Consider the following 19928-nt stretch of genomic DNA (forward strand, 5'->3'; position numbering starts at 1 on the left):
CTATCTTAGGTGAACATTTTATCCTGTATTTATTATTGGTACCTAAATAATTATAATATAAATTAAGTTAAGTTTTTCAAAATATTGTAGGTAATACAAAAAACATAAAAATATTTTGCTTATGGTTGGATAATGTATGGTATGCCAAATATGGCACCTACAGAAATATTGTAAGGACTATTATGCATGGAGTGCCAAATATGGTATACAATAAATCTTGATTTATAACTTACAAACTTTTAACTTTTCAATTTTTTTTTTGTATTTTTCCTGTAATCAGTGGAATATTATAATGAAGTAGATTTTTTTCCAGGCAAGATTTAAAATCCAATGTATCTAAACTAAAACATTTCAAAAGTATGCAGCTCTCACTATCGTACATACAATCATTATATAAGTATATTGATAATAATTTTAGCTGTTTGCAAAATAAATAATTAGTAATATATTTTTATTTTTAGAAGTGAAGATCTATACGATATTAGATTGAAAGGGCAGCGTTTCTTAACCCGTTGTTGGTCGCGTCTTTTTTTGTACTTCTTTGGTCGCGTGGTGAGAGATTCTCTCACCTTCTTTAAATGTCATATAATATGTTTTAAACTACCAAACCACATTTATTATATAAATGAGCACTTAAAAATATATACATTATACATTATTACAATTTAAATTATCGTGCATTAACATATTATTGTTAATACAAAAAAAAATATGTTTTATTCTTGAATTTGAGTATTATACATATACAAGAATTGCAGTTTTAGCATTTTTTGCTACCGTTTTTACACCAGTTTTTAGTATTACAATATTTCTTTGTAGAGTTCTAACATTACGAGGAGTATCTGATAAGTGATAAGTTATAGCATAATTAATAGGCAATAAACTAAAATCAAAGAGACAAAGAGAGTGGTGACAAAAATATTATTATAATATTATTACTGCGACCAATGACGGGTTAAGCTGAGTGCGGCGGAGATCGTTTCGGAGTTACGCGAAACTCAAGTCTTTTTTTTCAAAATTTTCATGAAAATTACTTTGAAGATTAGTAACGGCTATAGTGGAGAATTCAAGGTTAGTATACCTATATTACCTATGCATTACTTATATTAATAATGTGTAGGTATTATATTATTATAATTTTTATTGTAAATTATCCTACTTACCTAAAATGCCGCATTAAAACTATAGAAACTAAGTAGGAGCTCCAATGCTTCTTATTGTCGATCTGTAATAACTTATTGTTGAAAGCTAAATAAAAAAGTAGTCTCTACGATAAAAGTGGACATAAAAAAGTTTATGAAACTATAATATAGGTAATTTTAATGTTAACTATTCACAAATTTTGTTTTTTTCTAGATTTTATTCTTGAAAAGTCATCAATGATATATTCATATTCTAATGATGACGTTAAGTCACTTTCGATTTTAATATGGCTAAGGAGTAATATTATTATATATTACTATATAATAATAAATATTATTTTATATTTTATAGTGACACGCCAATATACTCAATAAATGGCAACGTTGCACGATTTTCAGTGTTTTCACCTGATCTGAATCGGGCGCAAATGGGTTGCGCCGCAGCCTACATGCTACATTACTTAAGTATATTTCATTATAATATGTTATTAGCTACTAATTTATTTGACTAGTAGTATTATAGTATAGATAGATACATTTTTCTCCGAAAACATTGCATCTATCAATTCATCATCATCAGTGCCGCAACTACACCAATTTGGGCCCGTGTGCAAATAAAATTAATGCCCCCCCCCTGTCTTGAAAATTAATTTTTCCAAATTTGAAAACATACTTTGGAATTTTGAATTTTTACTCATACAAATATAAACAAAAATAAGGTTAACATAAGGAAAACACATACAGGTATGTATTTACAAATAAATAAATGTAATAATTTGTAACCTTTTTTTATTAATTTTAAATATAAATAATTATCAAGTAACAATTTAATTGAACACACTATACATAAGCATTAACAGCCAATTAAAAAATTGAAAAAAAAAATACATTACTCACTTTAAAAAATTCTTTTTTCTTGCCTTTTTGTTGGCAAAATTGTCAATTATATTTTCTATGTTAATATCATTTGTTTGTTGTCTTTCAATATTAAGCAAAGCTATACTTGAAAGTCTCTCTTGACCGATGGAGTTTCGTAAGTAATTTTTGATAAGTTTAAGCTTTGAAGAGGATCTCTCAACTCATACTATATAGGCCGGTCAAAATACGCGTTCCTTCGCATGACGCGCTTTAATCAATTGCAACCAAACTATTTTTAATTTCGGTTATACGGGCCGCAAAAGAAACGTTAATATACGATAACGTTGTGTTGTACAAGACAAAATCGATCTATTGTTCAATAATTATTAATTATTATTATATTATTATAACAAAATCTTTTTATTTTTTTCTTTCTACATACTTTTCAATTTTTATCATTGGGCCCCCCATTATAGGTTGGGGCCCTGGGCCCGTGTGTTTGACACACGCAACACACCCGGTTATTGCGGCACTGATCATCATATTATTATTTAATTACTATAATATTATAGTTATTAACTTTTGAGTTAATTACACCTTCTGTAAATATTTACCGTAAAACAGTGTGCATAGGTTCATATTATTATAATTAGATAATATCTTGAAAATAATCAATATATTATACATTATACGTAGGTATACCGTATACCGCAGTGTTGGGTAAATTACTTTTAAAAAGTAATAAAATTACATTACTCGTTACCTCAAATATTTTTGTTTAAATTATATTTGCGTTACCCAATACTATTTTTATCACGTTACATTACTTTTTCATAAATAAAGTAGTACGTTACAAAATATAATGAAATAACGTTACTTTTGTTTTTGATCATTAATAACATGGTATGGAGCCAAACAAACTAGACCCGTTATATTTATTTTTAATTCCGATATTATTAAACATTCCAGCAATTAATTACATTACTTTATTAGCTAGCAGAAAGAAAAGAGTTCGGTTTAAAAATATAATTTAATTTTAAATGAATTATGACTTACGACTTATGAGTAAACTACTATATAGCTGTCTACATAGGTATCATATTATCACTAGACCTGTGATTGTTATTGCACAATAATTGAATCATAAAAATGATAATGTCGTCCCGATGTGCATTATCGTAACGATACAAACATGATATTATTTATAAATGTATAAAATATAATTAAAATAATAATAGTATGGCCCATCGCACGTCGACAACTACGGTCGCACGGGAAAACCATTCACTTACGACGCAATCGACGTGACGACGTACCTAAGGGCCGTGCCACACTATGCGTTTTGGCGGGTCCGGTTTGGCCGGACGCTTTTCGACAGGATGACGCGTAGATGCCACATCTATGCGTTTCTTATTGAAAACGTTCCTTCTGTTTGTCTCGTAGGTCAAATTATTTCAATAACGCGATGGATGTCATCGAAAGTATCTTCACCTACTTACTTACTTACTTCTCTAACATCGTTCTGAATGTAATTAGTAATTTTACTATACTATAAAATATTTTATTTAAAAAATTAGTGTGCGATTTATTTATTAAGTGCGTATTTATATTATTCAAAGGTATTACATTTAAAAATTTGATTATTCTACACAAGTAAGTATATTATTATAATTTGTTCATTTCCGTAAATTGCTATTAATTAATTTTTAAATTATTAGGTATCTTGTTAGAATGAATCGTAAAAAACTTAAAGTCATTGCAGTAACTGAAGCACTTGGTTTATTGGATACAATTAAATCAGAAAGGAGGTATTGGGTTCATCCACTTAATGTAGAACGAGAAAAAATGGAACATTTCAAAGATTTTTTTAAAAACATAAGGCGTTATCCACAAAAATTTTTCGAATACTATCGCATGTCAATTTCGAGTTTTGATGAGTTATTAGAAATTCTACGTCCACATATAACTAAAACCACCACAGTATTTCGTAATCCAATTTGTGCTGAAGAACGGCTTACAATTACTTTGAGGTAAGTTAGCTAAAATTTAAACATGTGTTTGGCGTTTCATAAGTCAAAAATAAAAATATTAGATTATAAATAGATACTATAAGTTTTTTAAAATCTATCTTTCTATTGACGAAAAAAAAAATTAAAAATTTTTATTTTTTATTGTATTTTGACTATATTATATCTCATAGCAACGGCGTTAATTTATATTATTATTATTGTATGATTGACTATTTTTAAATTAAATTAAAATTTATATTAGATTTTTTTTATGATATTTATTAAATTAAATAAGTAGTACTGAAGACACGGGAGAGTTTACATGTTTCCGTCAGGTAGTACTGGAGTAGACCTGGGAGAGTTTACAATCGCCCAGTCTGGCAACCATAGGGGTAGATTTGGAGAGAACTTATGCACCTCCAGAACGCAATCACACCCCTCAAAATGTTTTAGTCGGTCTAAATAAATACTTAAGAAAATATTTAGTAGCTTTAGTACCATATAACATTTTTGAAAAATTTAAAACAAGAGAGGTACATCAAATAACATTTTAAAAATATAAAATAAAACAATCACTTTGTTATGCAAAATAAAAATAAAGAATACTAAGTAGGTTTAGTACCATATAACATTTTTGAAAAATTTAAAACAAAAGAGGTACATCAAATAACATTTTAAAAATATAAAATAAAACAATCACTTTGTTATGCAAAATAAAAAATAAAGAATACTAAGTAGGTTTAGTACCATATAACATTTTTGAAAAATTTAAAACAAAAGAGGTACATCAAATAACATTTTAAAAATATAAAATAAAACAATCACTTTGTTATGCAAAATAAAAAATAAACTAAAGATAATAGTAGATTTGTAGATATTATTGATAATTTCTGTAATAGTCAGAAATTGTATTGGCATTATCTTGGTCTGCAGATAAATATGAGCTAGAAGAATGAAATGGAGGGAATGCCATTGAATGTTGAGCCTGTCGAGGTGGTACTTTTGTAGTTGAATCTGATGTATATGTGGACAAGACAGGTAAGGTTAGTTGTGAGGTATGTGCTTGTGAAACACTTGGATAAGTTGTATTGTGATGTGAAGCATATAATGGTTGAGACTGGTTAGCTTCTAAAGAAATTTGTTTAAAATATTGTAAGGTCATCAAACGAAAATCTGTTTTTTGTTCATATGTTAACCTTTTGTAATCTGGTAACAAAGACAATAAAAATGCCCTATCAGGATCGGAATTATTCTCTTCCTCGGTATTCTTTAAAGCACTTAATAATTCTTGCTGAAATGGTGTTACATTATTTTTCTTAAATTTTTTCCTCCTGGATTCTGGGGTTGAAGTTTTATTTCTTTCAAATTCATCTGCACCCACAGTGATGTTAATCTCTTCTTCTTCTTCAGTTTCTTCCCCATTATTGTCTTGCTGTTCACATTCATTAAAATTGCCAGTTGTTCTAAAATATAAGATTGTATTACAATTACTTAAGTAGTTTAGTGTATAATAAAATTAGTGGTATAACTATGGTAACCAATTTCACTAAATTCTAAATTTGTTTATAACAGTTTAATAAATATGCCATTGAATTATAAATATTGTTAAAAAGTTATAATGAGGAAATTGACTAAGATAGTTATGAATACTAAATATTTTATTTTTACCTTCTTTTTTTAATTACATGTTGTAAAAATGAAAGTGATTCAGCATAGACATATTTTTTTTTAGTAGCACTATCGCCACTTTTTGCCTGGTTGATAAACTTTGAATAATTGTCCCGTATATGTCTCCATTTGGTTTTCATTTCTTTGACTAGAATAGTACATTAAAATAAATAAAATTAGTTTATGAGTTAAATGAAACTTAAAATATAGTAATATTCTATAATATAATCATATTATAAGTACCTCAAAAAATAAAAGCATAAAAATAAACAATGTTTATCATATTATTACAATTTATATTGGTAAATAAAAAGTTCATAGGTAGGTAACAAAAAACCTAAATTATTCTGTTTTTTAATTAGTACCTATCTGAAACGTTATGATTCATAAATATAAGACAGATAAATATGGAATAACATATACGGCAATATAAATATTTTAAAGTATGATTTTATAATTGTCATTCTTTTTTATAATAATAATAATAATAATGATTTTTTTTAATTGTTTTTAAATCTTTTCAAGATATTTATCAACTGGTACGTACTTTGCCGCTTTAAAATTCGATTTTCAAGTAGGAAGAAGTACAATCGGAGTAATTGTAAAAGAAACATGTCAAGCGATTTGGACCAATTTACATTTAATAGAAATGCCAGCACCAACTGCTGACGATTGGGTGGAAATATCCAGAATTTTTTATTTGAAAACTAACTTCCCCAACTGTATCGGAGCAATAGATGGAAAGCATATAAGATGTAAAAATCCTAACAACTCAGGAACCTTGTTTTTCAACTACAAAAAATTCTTTTCGATAGTGTTGATGGCTGTAGTGGATGCAAATTTGAATTTTATTACGATTGATGTAGGATCTTACGGCCGAGAAGGAGATTCTAATATTTTTAAAGAGTGCCCATTTGGTAAACTATTATATGCCGAGAAATTGAATATTCCAGAACCAACTATACTACCAAATACAAATAATAGCCCTCAACCATTTGTGTTTGTTGGAGACGAAGCTTTCGCATTACACACAAATTTACTAAGGCCTTATCCTGGGCGTAATATTAACGATACACGGAGGGTATTTAACTACAGGTTATCGCGAGCAAGGCGCACAGTTGAATGTGCATTTGGAGTACTTGCTAATAAATGGCGTGTATTACATACATCGATACAAGTAGAGCCAAATTTTACGGATGAAATTGTCAAAGCTTGTTGTATTCTACACAACTTCGTCCGTAAGAGAGATGGTATCAATTATGAAGATTCTGAAATCAACAGTTTAGACGACATTGAAACCCACGGAGTAGGGGCTCGTTCACAAGGTGTTGGTGTAAGGGATTACTTCGCAAACTATTTTATGGGCCCAGGAGCAGTAGATTTTCAGTACAAAGTACTTTAGTTTATTATTAATATTACTTAATTAACAGTAGATTTTAAGATACCAACAATAATGTATCATAGTAGGTACTTATTTTTTTTTTTTATAAAACAGTATTACATTTTTATTTATATTTAAATTTAGATTTCTGTGCTAAAATTATTATACCCAACTATTGAAATATTAATATTATAACAATTAAATAATATACGAGGTTCCTACTTACCTGTGTTTTTTTTTTCTGTATTTGATTTTTCAGTCCAATTTTCATATAAGTATTCCCCAATACTGTTCCAACTTTTTTCTTTTATATTTCTATCCATATAATCTTTTGACCCCAGTTCCCAAATTGATGGATTATTTTGAATACATGAAATAAATTTGTCAGTATCGAAAACCATTGCAAAAGCCAAAATGTTGCAATGTTTAAAATATTAAAATATTTTAAAAACTTAAAAATTTTAAAATATTTTAAAAATTTAAAAAATTTAAAAATAAATTTTTTATACAATTTTCAATATAATTTTTTTATAAAAAAAAAAAAAAAACGCAGCCGCTAAAACGCACAATGTGGCACGTGCATATTGCATATAATATGTTTTGTTTATACTTCCCGTCGAGTTGGTTCCTGCCAAACCGCAACATGTTGCGGTCGGTCAGCGACAGGAATCGACCGGTCCCGATAAAACGCATAAGTGTGACATCTACAATTAGAACTTACATAATTTGTTGTTCCGGTCGACCGGATGCGTTTTGACCGGACCCGCCAAAACGCATAGTGTGGCGTATAAATACTATAGTATTTATAATCAATGGTTATATCTACCGTAGATTAAGTTCAATAATTGGTACTATTTTGTACTTTTGAAAATATGGGAAATTGTCTGTATTAAAAAATACAATCGTATATAATTAATAATTATTAAAAAGTCGTAAATGAATAAATTGTCAAAATATGTAGGAAAAAATGGAATTATTGAGAAATATGTAAAAACATGTACTTATGACAAAATATGTAAAAATATGTAAAATAAAATATAGTTAATTTCATTGGAAATCCTTTGAAACGAATTTATCACTCACCTAAATTAATTTATCAAGTCACAGTAAAAATATGTATTTACATATAAATTCGAGCCCTAGTAATCACTAATTAGTGTTGAGAACTTGTATCCGCAAGTGTTGTCACCGTCTTATTAACGCGTAGATACTATAGGTATGTTCAGCAGTTTGAATTTTTATGTTTATCAAAAATATAAAGTGAAAAAATCTATTATCAAACTTAAAGGTAAGAACATTATCAGTGTTCTCGCCTTGGTTTTTAAATGTATTTTAATTTTTAATCGAGTTATGAGTATAACAAATATTAATATTTAAAAATGCCCATAATTCACTTAAAAATTAAAATATAAAAAACTGATGAGAGAACATAGTCACACAGAAAATGTTTTTAATTTTAAGTTTGATGATAAGTCATTTCACTCTAATATACACTAATAACAATAATAACATACAAAATTTGGAACTGCTAAACTTATATTTTGGTTTGGTTTTGGTCGGTATGGTATAAGTTAGTAAGATTAGTAAGACGGAGACAAATGAGAGACAATACATGTGCCGATGCGCGTACCGTGTGAGGTTCTCCGATTATTATATCTTTAATTGGAAATGTTATCCCATCCATCCACCTTGCACAATGACATTAAACATATATTTTTTTATTATTATTACATTTTAAATGTGTCAGCAGTCGGCACATTATTTGCTACTACAAACATTGATTAAATATACAGTATATTTAATCAATGCTCCAAGTCTTTACATTATATATAAATATTATGTACATAATATATACAAGTTTATTCTTATAACAATACGATAATCTAATCGAGCAGTTTTACAAATAACAGTTAAATACTAGCCCGTAGTCGCGTGATGACCAGTCGCACATCGAAAACAACTTTCTTCGCCGCACCGTTCGCAATAGCAGGTGGTAGATGGAAGTTTGAAAAACCAATCAAAAGCCGAATTCGCAAAATTGGCCGTCGCCGGGTCGTGCTTTTAACGTACGGCCAGTATAGACAGTAGTCACTACTCACTACTCAGTACTCACTAGTCATTAGTCAATCTTAGTCTTATGACAAAATACATTTTTTTGTCATGATCTTAGAGCTTAGAGCCATTATAGATGTGTCTTGGACAATAGAGAATAGATATTATGGTACTTGTTTGTTATCGTCCCGCCACTCTTGTATGCTATTACCCCGCTATAAATAAAATAAACTATATAATAATTAAATAAAATATAATAATATGTATTATTAATAATAAAAGGTTAAAAAAATAAATGTATTATATTTATAAATTAAAAAAAATATGTATAAATGCATAAGTAATAAGTATAAGTATAATATTTATTTTATCATAATTAGAATGGACTATGGAGGCCAGAAGTCCAGAACTCAAATTTAGATATATCTTTTAAAATAGTTTCAAATGTATCTTATTTTCCGAGACGTGTTCTCCACATAAATTCTGCCAAATACGATTCCAGAAAATATATTATTTGTTTCACGACGCTTTTTATTTCCCCATTTAGCAGAACCCCACAACCTCTCGATGTTTTGGGTGTGTGCCCACTGCCCACTGCCCCAGTGTCCGGATCAACAAAATTATAACTTTGGTAATATGGTTAACAGTATAATGTTGGAATCCCGCTTGCTGCAACGCATTAATATTATGTTATACTTATGAGTTATGACTTATGATATAAAATGTAGTTTTCCCATTTCCTAAAATAGATCATCCATCACGAGCTAAATACGATAATTGTAGGAACAATAACGGCACACTATATGGCGGGGTGATAACAAACAAGAGTGGCGGGGCGATAACAAACAAGTACCGTTTTCCGATATTAGTATTTAGCAATTATTAGTATAACATTCGACAGTGCGACGTCCTTTAGCGACGTTATTACGAGTGTCTATCTAATAGTATATTAGTATACCTATTCAGTACATTACTAAATAGTAAATTTTCCGTCTGTGAACTGTGACTTGTAAGTATTGTAATTTTTAAATTTTTTTTAACAAATTTAGGACCGTCGCAAAAGACAAATAAATCATGAGGGAGGCTTGATTCAATAATTTGTCAATGCTAAAAAAATTTTCTTGCTCTGTTTCAATTATTATTATTATTATTATTTATTGACATAAGGATACATATTATATTCATTATTTATAGCTCTTCGCCAGTACAGAATATCACAGAACATTTTTTGGTATTTGTTAGCAGTCCGCACTGGAAAAATAGGTACACGAGGTTAGTTAAGATAAAAATTTACAACATACAATTTTATACAGACATCAATAATGTGTTCAATAACTTGTTGAGAATTCTTAAAAAAAAAAAAAATTAATATACTAATACAGTAATACTATGGTTATGCTCAGCTAGCAGTTCATGTTTTCCAAACTTTTTTTTTTTAATTTTTGATTCATTCATAACACTATTCTATAATATATTCAAATAATAATGCATTTTGGCATTTATATGCATTGTGAATGAGCATTATAAATGATTGGATATAAAAATATATAATCATGTATAATAAATCCATTACCAATTAACGATTAATTTAATTTGTTTTAATCTCAGATTTAAAAATTATCTGTTTGAACAGTAGAGTCTGTCGAGTACTCGAGTCTGATTTATCCTTAAATAGTTTTTCAGAATTATTATAACTGACTGATGAGCTCGAAGAGTCCTTTTTATAAAATAAAAAATACAAAAAACTAAAATAATTAAAATTTATTAGATAGGTAATTTTTATTATAATGATTTTATGAATGTACAACACAAGCTTACCAGTTACCTCTTAAGTAAGCCATAAATCATAATAATATAAATGCAAAAAAAGGTATTTAGACCATTTTTCTTTCATTGTATAATAATATATTATTATTTATTACAAAAAATATCAAATATCTACGACTTACTGGTAACATTATCCATTTATTCAAATTTCGTATAGTTGCAGCTGCATTTTCAAATGGATTTTTGAGTGCGCCAACATGTTTAACATTTACCCGTTTAATACGATGACATTTTTCCTTTTGCTTTTTTTTTTAATCATCATTATTGACTACCACATTCCAAGCATTTCACTTTTACACTTTTTCTTTTTCTTTTATTCTCTTCGTTCATTTTTGTTTTACGTATAATATAACAAGAACGAAGACTGAAGAGTATGCATCAAATAATATATAAATAATAATAAATACTTGACTAATTTACAAAGATTACGTTAGGATTTAAGGAAAATAATAATTTAATAATATTTTTCCCAATATGCTTATGCCAAAGGCTGAGTGCATTTATTATGATTACGATTAGGGTAATAATGGTAATATAATAAACGTTTTTATAAATAATATTAATATATTATGATCTATGTATACATACAGTTTATACGGCTATATAGTTATACCACGGTTGTACAATGTACAGTATAAGTATAACTAGTATAGTATACAGTATACACCATGCATGCCCAACTTTGCGGGCCACAATCCAAACTCCACGATTTTATTTTGTTAACTTTGATAAAATATATAATGGATATAATATTATTGTTGTTCAGTTGTCGAATTTATGACTCTAATCGTGTGTGTTTAAAGTACTGAATATTTCCACGCTAGTCGCTAGTTTGTTTTTATATTTTATCATTAGAAACTGCTGGTTCACATTTCTTGTTTGCAAAAAATAATAAATTACATTTTATTTATTAAAATGTCTTAAAATAAAAAGGGCAACATTTGATATTGAATGCCGTGTTTTCAAAGATAATTAAAAAATTGTATGATATTTTGTAATTTTTAAAAGCTTATTAAAATAAAATTATAATTATACCAATAAAAATTTCTAATTTTTATAAAATGGTCATGGGCCGGTTGGGCACGCCTGGTATACACCGACGTCTGAAACCCGTACAATAACTCATACCCAATCTATTTTTATTACGTTATAGCCAAAGAAAGTATTAATATATAACAGTGGCGTAGCCAGGATTTCTAAAAGGGGAGGGGGGGCCAAAAAAAAAATTAAATTTGTACTGTTTTTATTATAAAAAATAATTGAGATTATTTGTATACTTATTATGTGACCACATATAATACTAAATACATCCGGCTGAAATTAATAAAATATTTAACAACTTTATATATGTTATAATAATTTATTGCAAACAAAATTTATATTACACAAGGTAAATATTTTTAATATTATGTCCAATCTGCAACTTTCATCCTCCTAGGAGATTTATTTATAAATGCAGTCATGATAACTTTTTCTACGTTTTCATATTCCAATTCATCTTTGTTTGTTGTCGCTAAGGCCAAACCATTCAACCTTTCTTCATTCATTGTAGCTCTTAAATATGTTTTCAGTCTTTTTAGAACTGAAAATGTACGTTCTGGAGTAGCGGATGTTACAGGCAGAGTAGCAAATAATTGAAGAATCTTCTTTATATTTGGAAAATATATATTATATAACAATTAACATATTACATATTCATACATAATATTTAATAAAAGCATATAATAATAAAATTATTAATTGAAAAATAATAATTTTTTTTTTGTTTTTGTCTAATAAATAACAATATTTTATTAAATTTTTTAAAATTGCCGACTCAATTTACGTGGTGGGATATGGAAGATAGATCCCCCCCTTGGGTTTTTTTTTACTTGTAGGTATAATAATGTCGTATTTATATTAAAGAAATACAGAATAAAATTATTGAAAACGCTACACTTGATTAGAATGTTGAATATTGATTTATTAAGAATTTGGAAATATTAAGGTTGATTCCCTTAGTCCATAAACTACTTACTGCTAAACATGTAAATGATTGAAAACAATTCATATCGTAAATCATATAAAATTTTGTCAATCGTCATTATTGTCAATAACCATCCGGCTATTATTATGCTTCTATGTTCTAATAATAATAAGCATATAATAGCCATATTATATATTGCATATTCCAGAGTGCGGGCATGTATATTGTATAAATAGGCATTATAAACAATAAATTCCTGTTATGGAATACAAATAATAACCAAACTTAAACACTAAAATACTAGTTATTATTTTAAAATTTATTATTGCAATACTTTATTTTTAATCCAATATAATAATTCACTATAGATACTCATTATAGTCGCATACTCACGCTAGTGCCAGTGCCGAACAAACTAGGAGCCCTAACCTTCCCAGGACCCAGACTCCCGCCCGAGTACCAACAAAAAAAGTCCTCTTCTTTAGTAGCTACCTTGGGGCTTTGAGACCCTTGCTTTCGGCACTGGCTAGTGCACTAGTTTTTAATGTTTTCGACCTTCATATAAATTTGTATATTTATCAACACTACATGTTGTATTCTTGTGGTTCTCTCCGTTTTATAAAAAATTAATTACGAATAATAAATCTTCAAAACAAAAGAATACAGTTTTATAAATGAATAATAATGTAATAAATAATGTGTCCTTACTGATAATAATAAGTATATAAACTCTTAACATCTCTGAGAAACGGTGGTGATGGTAAGTGTCAAATGTTTTATCCAAGACTTAATAAAACTATCCTCTAAATTTAGGTTGAAGATCGAAGTATTTTATCAACTATTTATCGTATATACATACAAAAAAACCACATTATGTAAAATCAATATATTTATCGCTTTGTTACGAAACTTTAACTGAGAAACGACAAGCCTGGCGGCATTATACTTGACAAACATTAACAGTTTCGTATTAATTGTAAGACGCATAGGAAGGGCACACCTTGCAACAATATTTTTGTGGGGAAAAGGTATCACCTCCCCATTGATATGCCGGTAGAAATTGTTTAATCGAGACATTTTAGGACAATTAATATTATTAATTATATTACCAATTATATAAATTGTTTTTTTTTTAATTTTAAATTATTAATTAACCTATGACTTATTTTATAATAACTTAAAAATCTCTTAACAGTTTAGTATTTATAGGAATTATTTAGTTATATCTTACTTCTAATGAACTTGTATTAAACTATTAAATATTCAATTTTTAGTGTTTTAATTGTTTTAAACACAAAATTATGTAAAAATTAATAAAAAGTCTAACATATATTAAAGGTGTTAAATATATCAGTAAACAAAATGGACGACTTACAAATTTCAACGTATGAAAATGATTTAAAGTCAGCTGTACAATTCAATGAATCTGAACCAATACATTATACAAATAGCTTTCACTCTGTTAAACTACTTGAAGAATTACAATCCCTACGCAAGTATGTTACGATTATTTTAGTTGACAGTTGTAAATATTAGTAATACCTTTTTTTTTTAGTAACAAAGAGTTATGCGATATTACATTGAAAACAGATAATGGTACAGTACTTGTTGGACATAAAAATGTTCTAGCAGCAGCTAGTAAATATTTTCGTGATATGTTTAGTAGTGTTGATGAGAACATCTGTATTGTTATTATAAAGGATTTAGATTCCTCTGCCTTACAAATATTAATAGATTATATTTATACTGGAAAAATAAAAATCACCAATGAAGATGTAAAGGTATAATTATTTGAATTGTTTTAGATTTGAATAAAAATTATTAAAATCCATTATTGTTACTTTTCAAGGTTTTGTTACCAGCTGCAAATATCCTACAGTTAGACTATGTAGGTAGTGCATGTGTTAAGTATTTACAAACACATATTGATACTTCAAATTGTCTTAGTATCAAAGAATTTGCTGACTTGCATAAATGTACGGAATTGATGTCAAGTTCTGAAGCATTCATTAATAAACATTTTTTGTATGTTGTACATAGAACTTAATTATACATGTTAATACCTTTAAAATATAAATTATGTTTATTATTTTCAGAGAAATAGTTAAAAGCGATGAGTTCATATTGTTAACTTGTGAAAAAGTGATTGAACTGATATCCTGTAATGATATTGCTGTTCCATCTGAAGAAAAAGTAAGCAAACTAAAATAAATGATATTATTGCAAGTATAATGAAATACCTTGTTTTACAAAAAATAAATAAATAAATAGTTGGTAGGTGGGTAATAATATAATATTGCACAGTTCTTGAATATTGTATTTTATTGCTAATTGCCATAGCTGATATTATGTACCTATCTAATATTTTTATTTCATACTATAAACGGTGATCTGTATCTATAAATTAGAAATAATAAGCTAAATATAATTAAACTATCTATAATAATTGTTATCAAGAAGTACTAATATTGGTAATATAGGTAAGATGTTATCAAAATATTGAAACTTCAAACGCTGAAATTTAATTTAATGCTAAAAATATATAACAAATATTTCTTTGATTGATATAAAACGAGGGAACCCTAGATCTATTTAAACTTTTGTGATATTCATATACTAAAAAGTGGTATAAAAATAAATAGGTATGAATCTTATGTAATTAGGTTATTTTTTGGTATATTTTAATTATTTAATAAAATTAAATTTATTTATTGTTGTAGATATTTGAATGTGTTATAAATTGGATAAAACATGATTTGAATACTAGAGAAAAATATTTGCCACAGTTAATGGAACATGTACGTTTTCCATTATTAGCATCAAACCTCATGATATTCAAAAATATAATTGAAGAACCTCTTTTTAAAAATTGTCCTAAATGTAAATGTTATTTTCATAAAAATGTGCCACTATGAATTAAAAGTATATATTTTATTATTATTATAATGTTTTTAGATAATGATATAGTATCTGAAGTATTTAATTTCTATTTACTTAAATCGGTTCAGTATTTCACTATTCCACAAACAATTCGCTGTAAACCTAGACAGTTTGGTAGTTCAAAAAAAGTATGATTCCATTTTGATTAATATATAATATACATTCACAGTTACATTATCCATTTAATTTTTTCAGATTATTCTACTGTTCAATCATTGTATTAAATCATTAGAGTGTAGTACAGAATGGTTTGACCCAGAAACCAATCTGCGTAAAACTGCAACAAAAATGAATAAATGTTGTGTGAAACCTAGTGTTGGCGTATTTAGAGATCAATTTGTTTTTGCTATGGGAGGTATGAATAAATTATGTTCTCAATCTGTTAGTATGCTTGATGTATCTTCATTATTACCTTGTTGGGTACCGATGGCCGATATGTTAGTTAATCGAAAAAACCTAGGAGTTGGTGTATTAAATGATTGTATATATGCTGTAAGTTAGAATAATCTTTTACTTATTTTATGCGTATTATATTTTATTGTATTACATATTTTTAGATTGGTGGTTTTGATAATGATGAAAGTGCTTTAAGTAATGTAGAAGTTTTTGATGTCAGTATTCAAAAATGGAGAATGGTAACTAGTATGAATACTAAAAGAAATGATTTTGGTGTTGGTGTACTCAATGATCGTTTATATGCGGTAAATATATTTTTTATATTTCTATTTTAATTTTTTGTTTATATAATTTAATTCAATTGTATAGGTAGGAGGTTATGATGGCTCACATTTTTTGAAGTCTGTCGAATGTTATGATCCCACACTTGACACATGGACACCGGTTGGAGATTTGTCTATATGTCGCAATGGTGTTAGTATAGGAGTCTTGAACGGTTTTATGTATGCTATCGGTGGTAGTAATAGTGGTAATGTTGAAGGTAGTGTTGGTTGTAATGGCGATGGTAGTGATGGTGGTAATGACGATAATAGTGATGGAAGGAATGTCAATTTTGTTAGCAGAAATTGTGATGTATTATTGAATGAATCATTAGAACTTGATACTAGTTTCTCTGGTGACTTACTTAACAAATGGAAACCTGTTGAAGGTATATCTGAACGTTGTGAAAATGTTAGTATAGGAGACTTAAATGACGTTATGATTGCTGTCGGTAGTAGTGAAAGTGGTGATGACGATGGTAATGATGGAGGGAATGATGATAATAGTGACGGTCACAATTATGATGGTGGTAGTAGTTATCTTAGAAGTGCGGAGATTTATAGACCAAGTGATGGATTATGGTCTTCTATTGCTGATATGAATTTAGGTCGATACAAACCTGGTAATTAAATTAACTTTTTTTTTTAAACCTTTGTTAAAAATATTGAATTTAAATAACATTTTTATATAGGAGTAGTCGCATTAGATGGTTTATTGTATGTTTTTGGAGGAGTTAAAGAATCAAATTATTTTACGATGGAAGTGTACGACCCTAATACCAATACTTGGTCCATGAAAAAGTTGTCTAAAAATGACAAAGACTTTCAAATATATAGCGGAGTAGTGGTTAATATACCACCAAATTTTACAACTCAATAGCATTTATACTAAAACATTTAGTTAGTTATACATGTGTTTATAACACATTATTGTGATTTTATTCTATATAGTTCAACATACCATCATATATCTTAATATTTAATTAATTTAAATTTTAAGTTGATATTTATTACATTTTTTGAAAGATTAAAATATCCAATTATTAAGCATCATTGGTAAATAAAAGAAAATTGAACCCCCAGTTCCAGTTGCTATCCCCAATAGGAAAAGTCAACTAACCTATCAGCAACATAATGTGTGAAAATCTAATTATTAATCTGTTATAAATTTATAACCAGGACGACACATCCACAAGAGGCATGCATTATCTACGTTTCACAAACGTACGGCATATTGCTATATTATACTCGTACTATATTTTGTAATCAACATTCAGCAGTTAAAATTGTGTGTAATAACTAATAAGTAATAGTTTATAATCTTTTATAATAGAAAGAATTGACCTATTATCAATATTATCAAACTTAAGGTAAAACATATTTGTACGTTTTAGATATTGCTACAAGTGGTTAATCTATTTTATACGAGTACCTTCACTGTAAAGCTTAAAATTTATAAAATAAATTTTATAACACTTTTATTATGTTGATAAAATAAAAATAGAAAGATTTTTATTTTTAACAATTTAATATTATATTTAAGTGAAAACACATCTTTAACTCAATTCTTAACGCCACATTAAAAGAACATCATGCATCGCAAGGTCTCAACGTTTTAACGTTTAACTTTTTAAACATGTATGTTGTTGTTAAAATTTTAAACTGACCAAAAACATTTGTTAAGTTTATATGTTGTATATAAACTTAACAAATGTTTTTGGTCAGTTTAAAATTTTAAATTGTCTGTAGTTAATAGTAATTTATAAGAGCGAATTGCCTTATAATCAATCTGAAAAGTAAGAACATAATCTGTGTCACGGGTTATTACAGTATTTTAAATTTGAATATTGTACATATTTACTCATAACTTGCTAAAAAATAAAAAATATGTATAGCAAAAAAACCATGATAAAACAGAGCTAGATAATATTTGTATTACCCACCCATATATATTTTATAATTGATCAATCCACTCTATTATTAAGGCTTAGTAATTACTACCAATAATTGGAACTGCTGAACACATAATTGCTATAGGTACGCTTTTGACTATACAAAGTTTCCTCTTCATTCGTTATGGATATAGATCGAAATTTTGTTAAAATAGAACCGTATTATGATTTTGGACGCCCCAAGACACTTGTATAATTGCGCATTTGCGGATCCATTTTTTGGGCAGATGGATGGATGCGTAGTGTTAAAAATTAAAAAGTAGGTAAGTTTAGGTAATGTTCTACTACTAATGTTAGTGCTATTGTATTTAAGGTGTCAAATGGGTCACTTATAATGGGTGTGTTAAATTTGAATTCGATTATATATTATTGTAATATTGTGCATGAATACATCACAAGTCTATTAGTAAGTATATTTCATCATATTATGTCTTTTGATATAGTTATTAATTTAATATATTTTACTATAAGAAATTAGAATCACGGTAGGTTGATATAATTTTCTCCAAAAACATTGCATCTATAATTTTATTATTATTAATTAATTACTATAAAAATATTATATTATTGTTACTAACTTTTGGGTTAACAACACCTTACTGTAAATATTTACTGCCAAACAGTGTGAATAGGTTATAATTAAATAATACCTTAAGATTAATCAATATACCGTTTATTATATACGTAAAAGTCCACATCAGTAATATTTTTTTTTAATGAACATTACATATAGTTCTTATTCATATAAATTCATCATTCAATATGTAATTTTGTCCAAATCTAAACTAAAAATATAATTTAAAAATAATTATGTGAAGATATTTTAGTTATAGTATGAAATACTACTATGTTAGTAAGTAATATTTTATTAATTTTAAAATCTTAGCCATTTAAATTGAAGATTTTTTAGATTTTTTACAACAAAATAGATACTTGTAGTTTGTATATTCTTAATGATTTGGACAAATTTTAACTTCAAATGGTCATATAGAAATGTTTGAACAAATAATACAAAGCTCCTCATAAGTTGTCAATTTCTCAATTAAAAAATGTTGAATATCTATTGTTATGTATATTTTTTTTATAAGTGCTTAAATTTAAAATTTTAACTAAATCTCAAAAATGTACAAATTGTTTTGTAGTAAGAAATACTTAAAAAAATTTCTGCTTATATGTACCTAAGATTTAAAAATTTAATAAAAATTTTGAGTAGTAGTAAAATTAAATTGTTTAGTAAGTTTGAATAAAATTAGTATGTATTTTGTATTATAACTTCAAACTTTATTACCTGATCAAACAATATTATAATAAGGTTATTAACTTATAAAATTGCCACATTACGTAAAAAAATAAAATAAAATAAAAATAATAGTAATTTTAAATTTGATACTTAGGTACCTATAACTATGATTCATAT

The 19928-nt window shown here is 27.2% G+C and overlaps 2 protein-coding genes across 4 annotated transcripts; one reads left to right on the forward strand and one right to left on the reverse strand.

Moving 5' to 3' along the window:
• Window positions 1-762: 762 nt before the first annotated feature.
• LOC132927351 (ring canal kelch homolog) lies at window positions 763-17552 on the forward strand. Of its 3 annotated transcripts, none has more exons than XM_060991861.1 (12): window positions 763-1071; window positions 1495-1607; window positions 14242-14399; window positions 14459-14684; window positions 14753-14928; window positions 15000-15096; window positions 15624-15783; window positions 15859-15971; window positions 16039-16335; window positions 16401-16544; window positions 16609-17182; window positions 17252-17552. In XM_060991861.1, exons 3-12 carry the CDS (start codon window positions 14266-14268, stop codon window positions 17437-17439), a joined length of 2109 nt encoding a protein of 702 aa, XP_060847844.1. In that variant the 5' UTR covers window positions 763-1071; window positions 1495-1607; window positions 14242-14265; the 3' UTR covers window positions 17440-17552. The 3 variants fall into 3 exon arrangements, with proteins under 3 accessions (XP_060847844.1, XP_060847843.1, XP_060847845.1); XM_060991860.1 differs by lacking the exons at window positions 763-1071; window positions 1495-1607 and adding exons at window positions 10017-10119; window positions 10305-10382; XM_060991862.1 differs by lacking the exons at window positions 763-1071; window positions 1495-1607 and adding an exon at window positions 10017-10119.
• LOC132926607 (uncharacterized) lies at window positions 4034-7798 on the reverse strand. The gene is made up of 3 exons (XM_060990979.1): window positions 7285-7798; window positions 5678-5825; window positions 4034-5472 (listed from the first exon to the last, which is right to left on the reverse strand). Exons 1-3 carry the CDS (start codon window positions 7457-7459, stop codon window positions 4887-4889), a joined length of 909 nt encoding a protein of 302 aa, XP_060846962.1. The 5' UTR covers window positions 7460-7798; the 3' UTR covers window positions 4034-4886.
• Window positions 17553-19928: the final 2376 nt, after the last annotated feature.

This window comes from Rhopalosiphum padi, chromosome 3 (assembly GCF_020882245.1).
Source record: "Rhopalosiphum padi isolate XX-2018 chromosome 3, ASM2088224v1, whole genome shotgun sequence".
Lineage (NCBI taxonomy): Eukaryota > Metazoa > Arthropoda > Insecta > Hemiptera > Aphididae > Rhopalosiphum > Rhopalosiphum padi.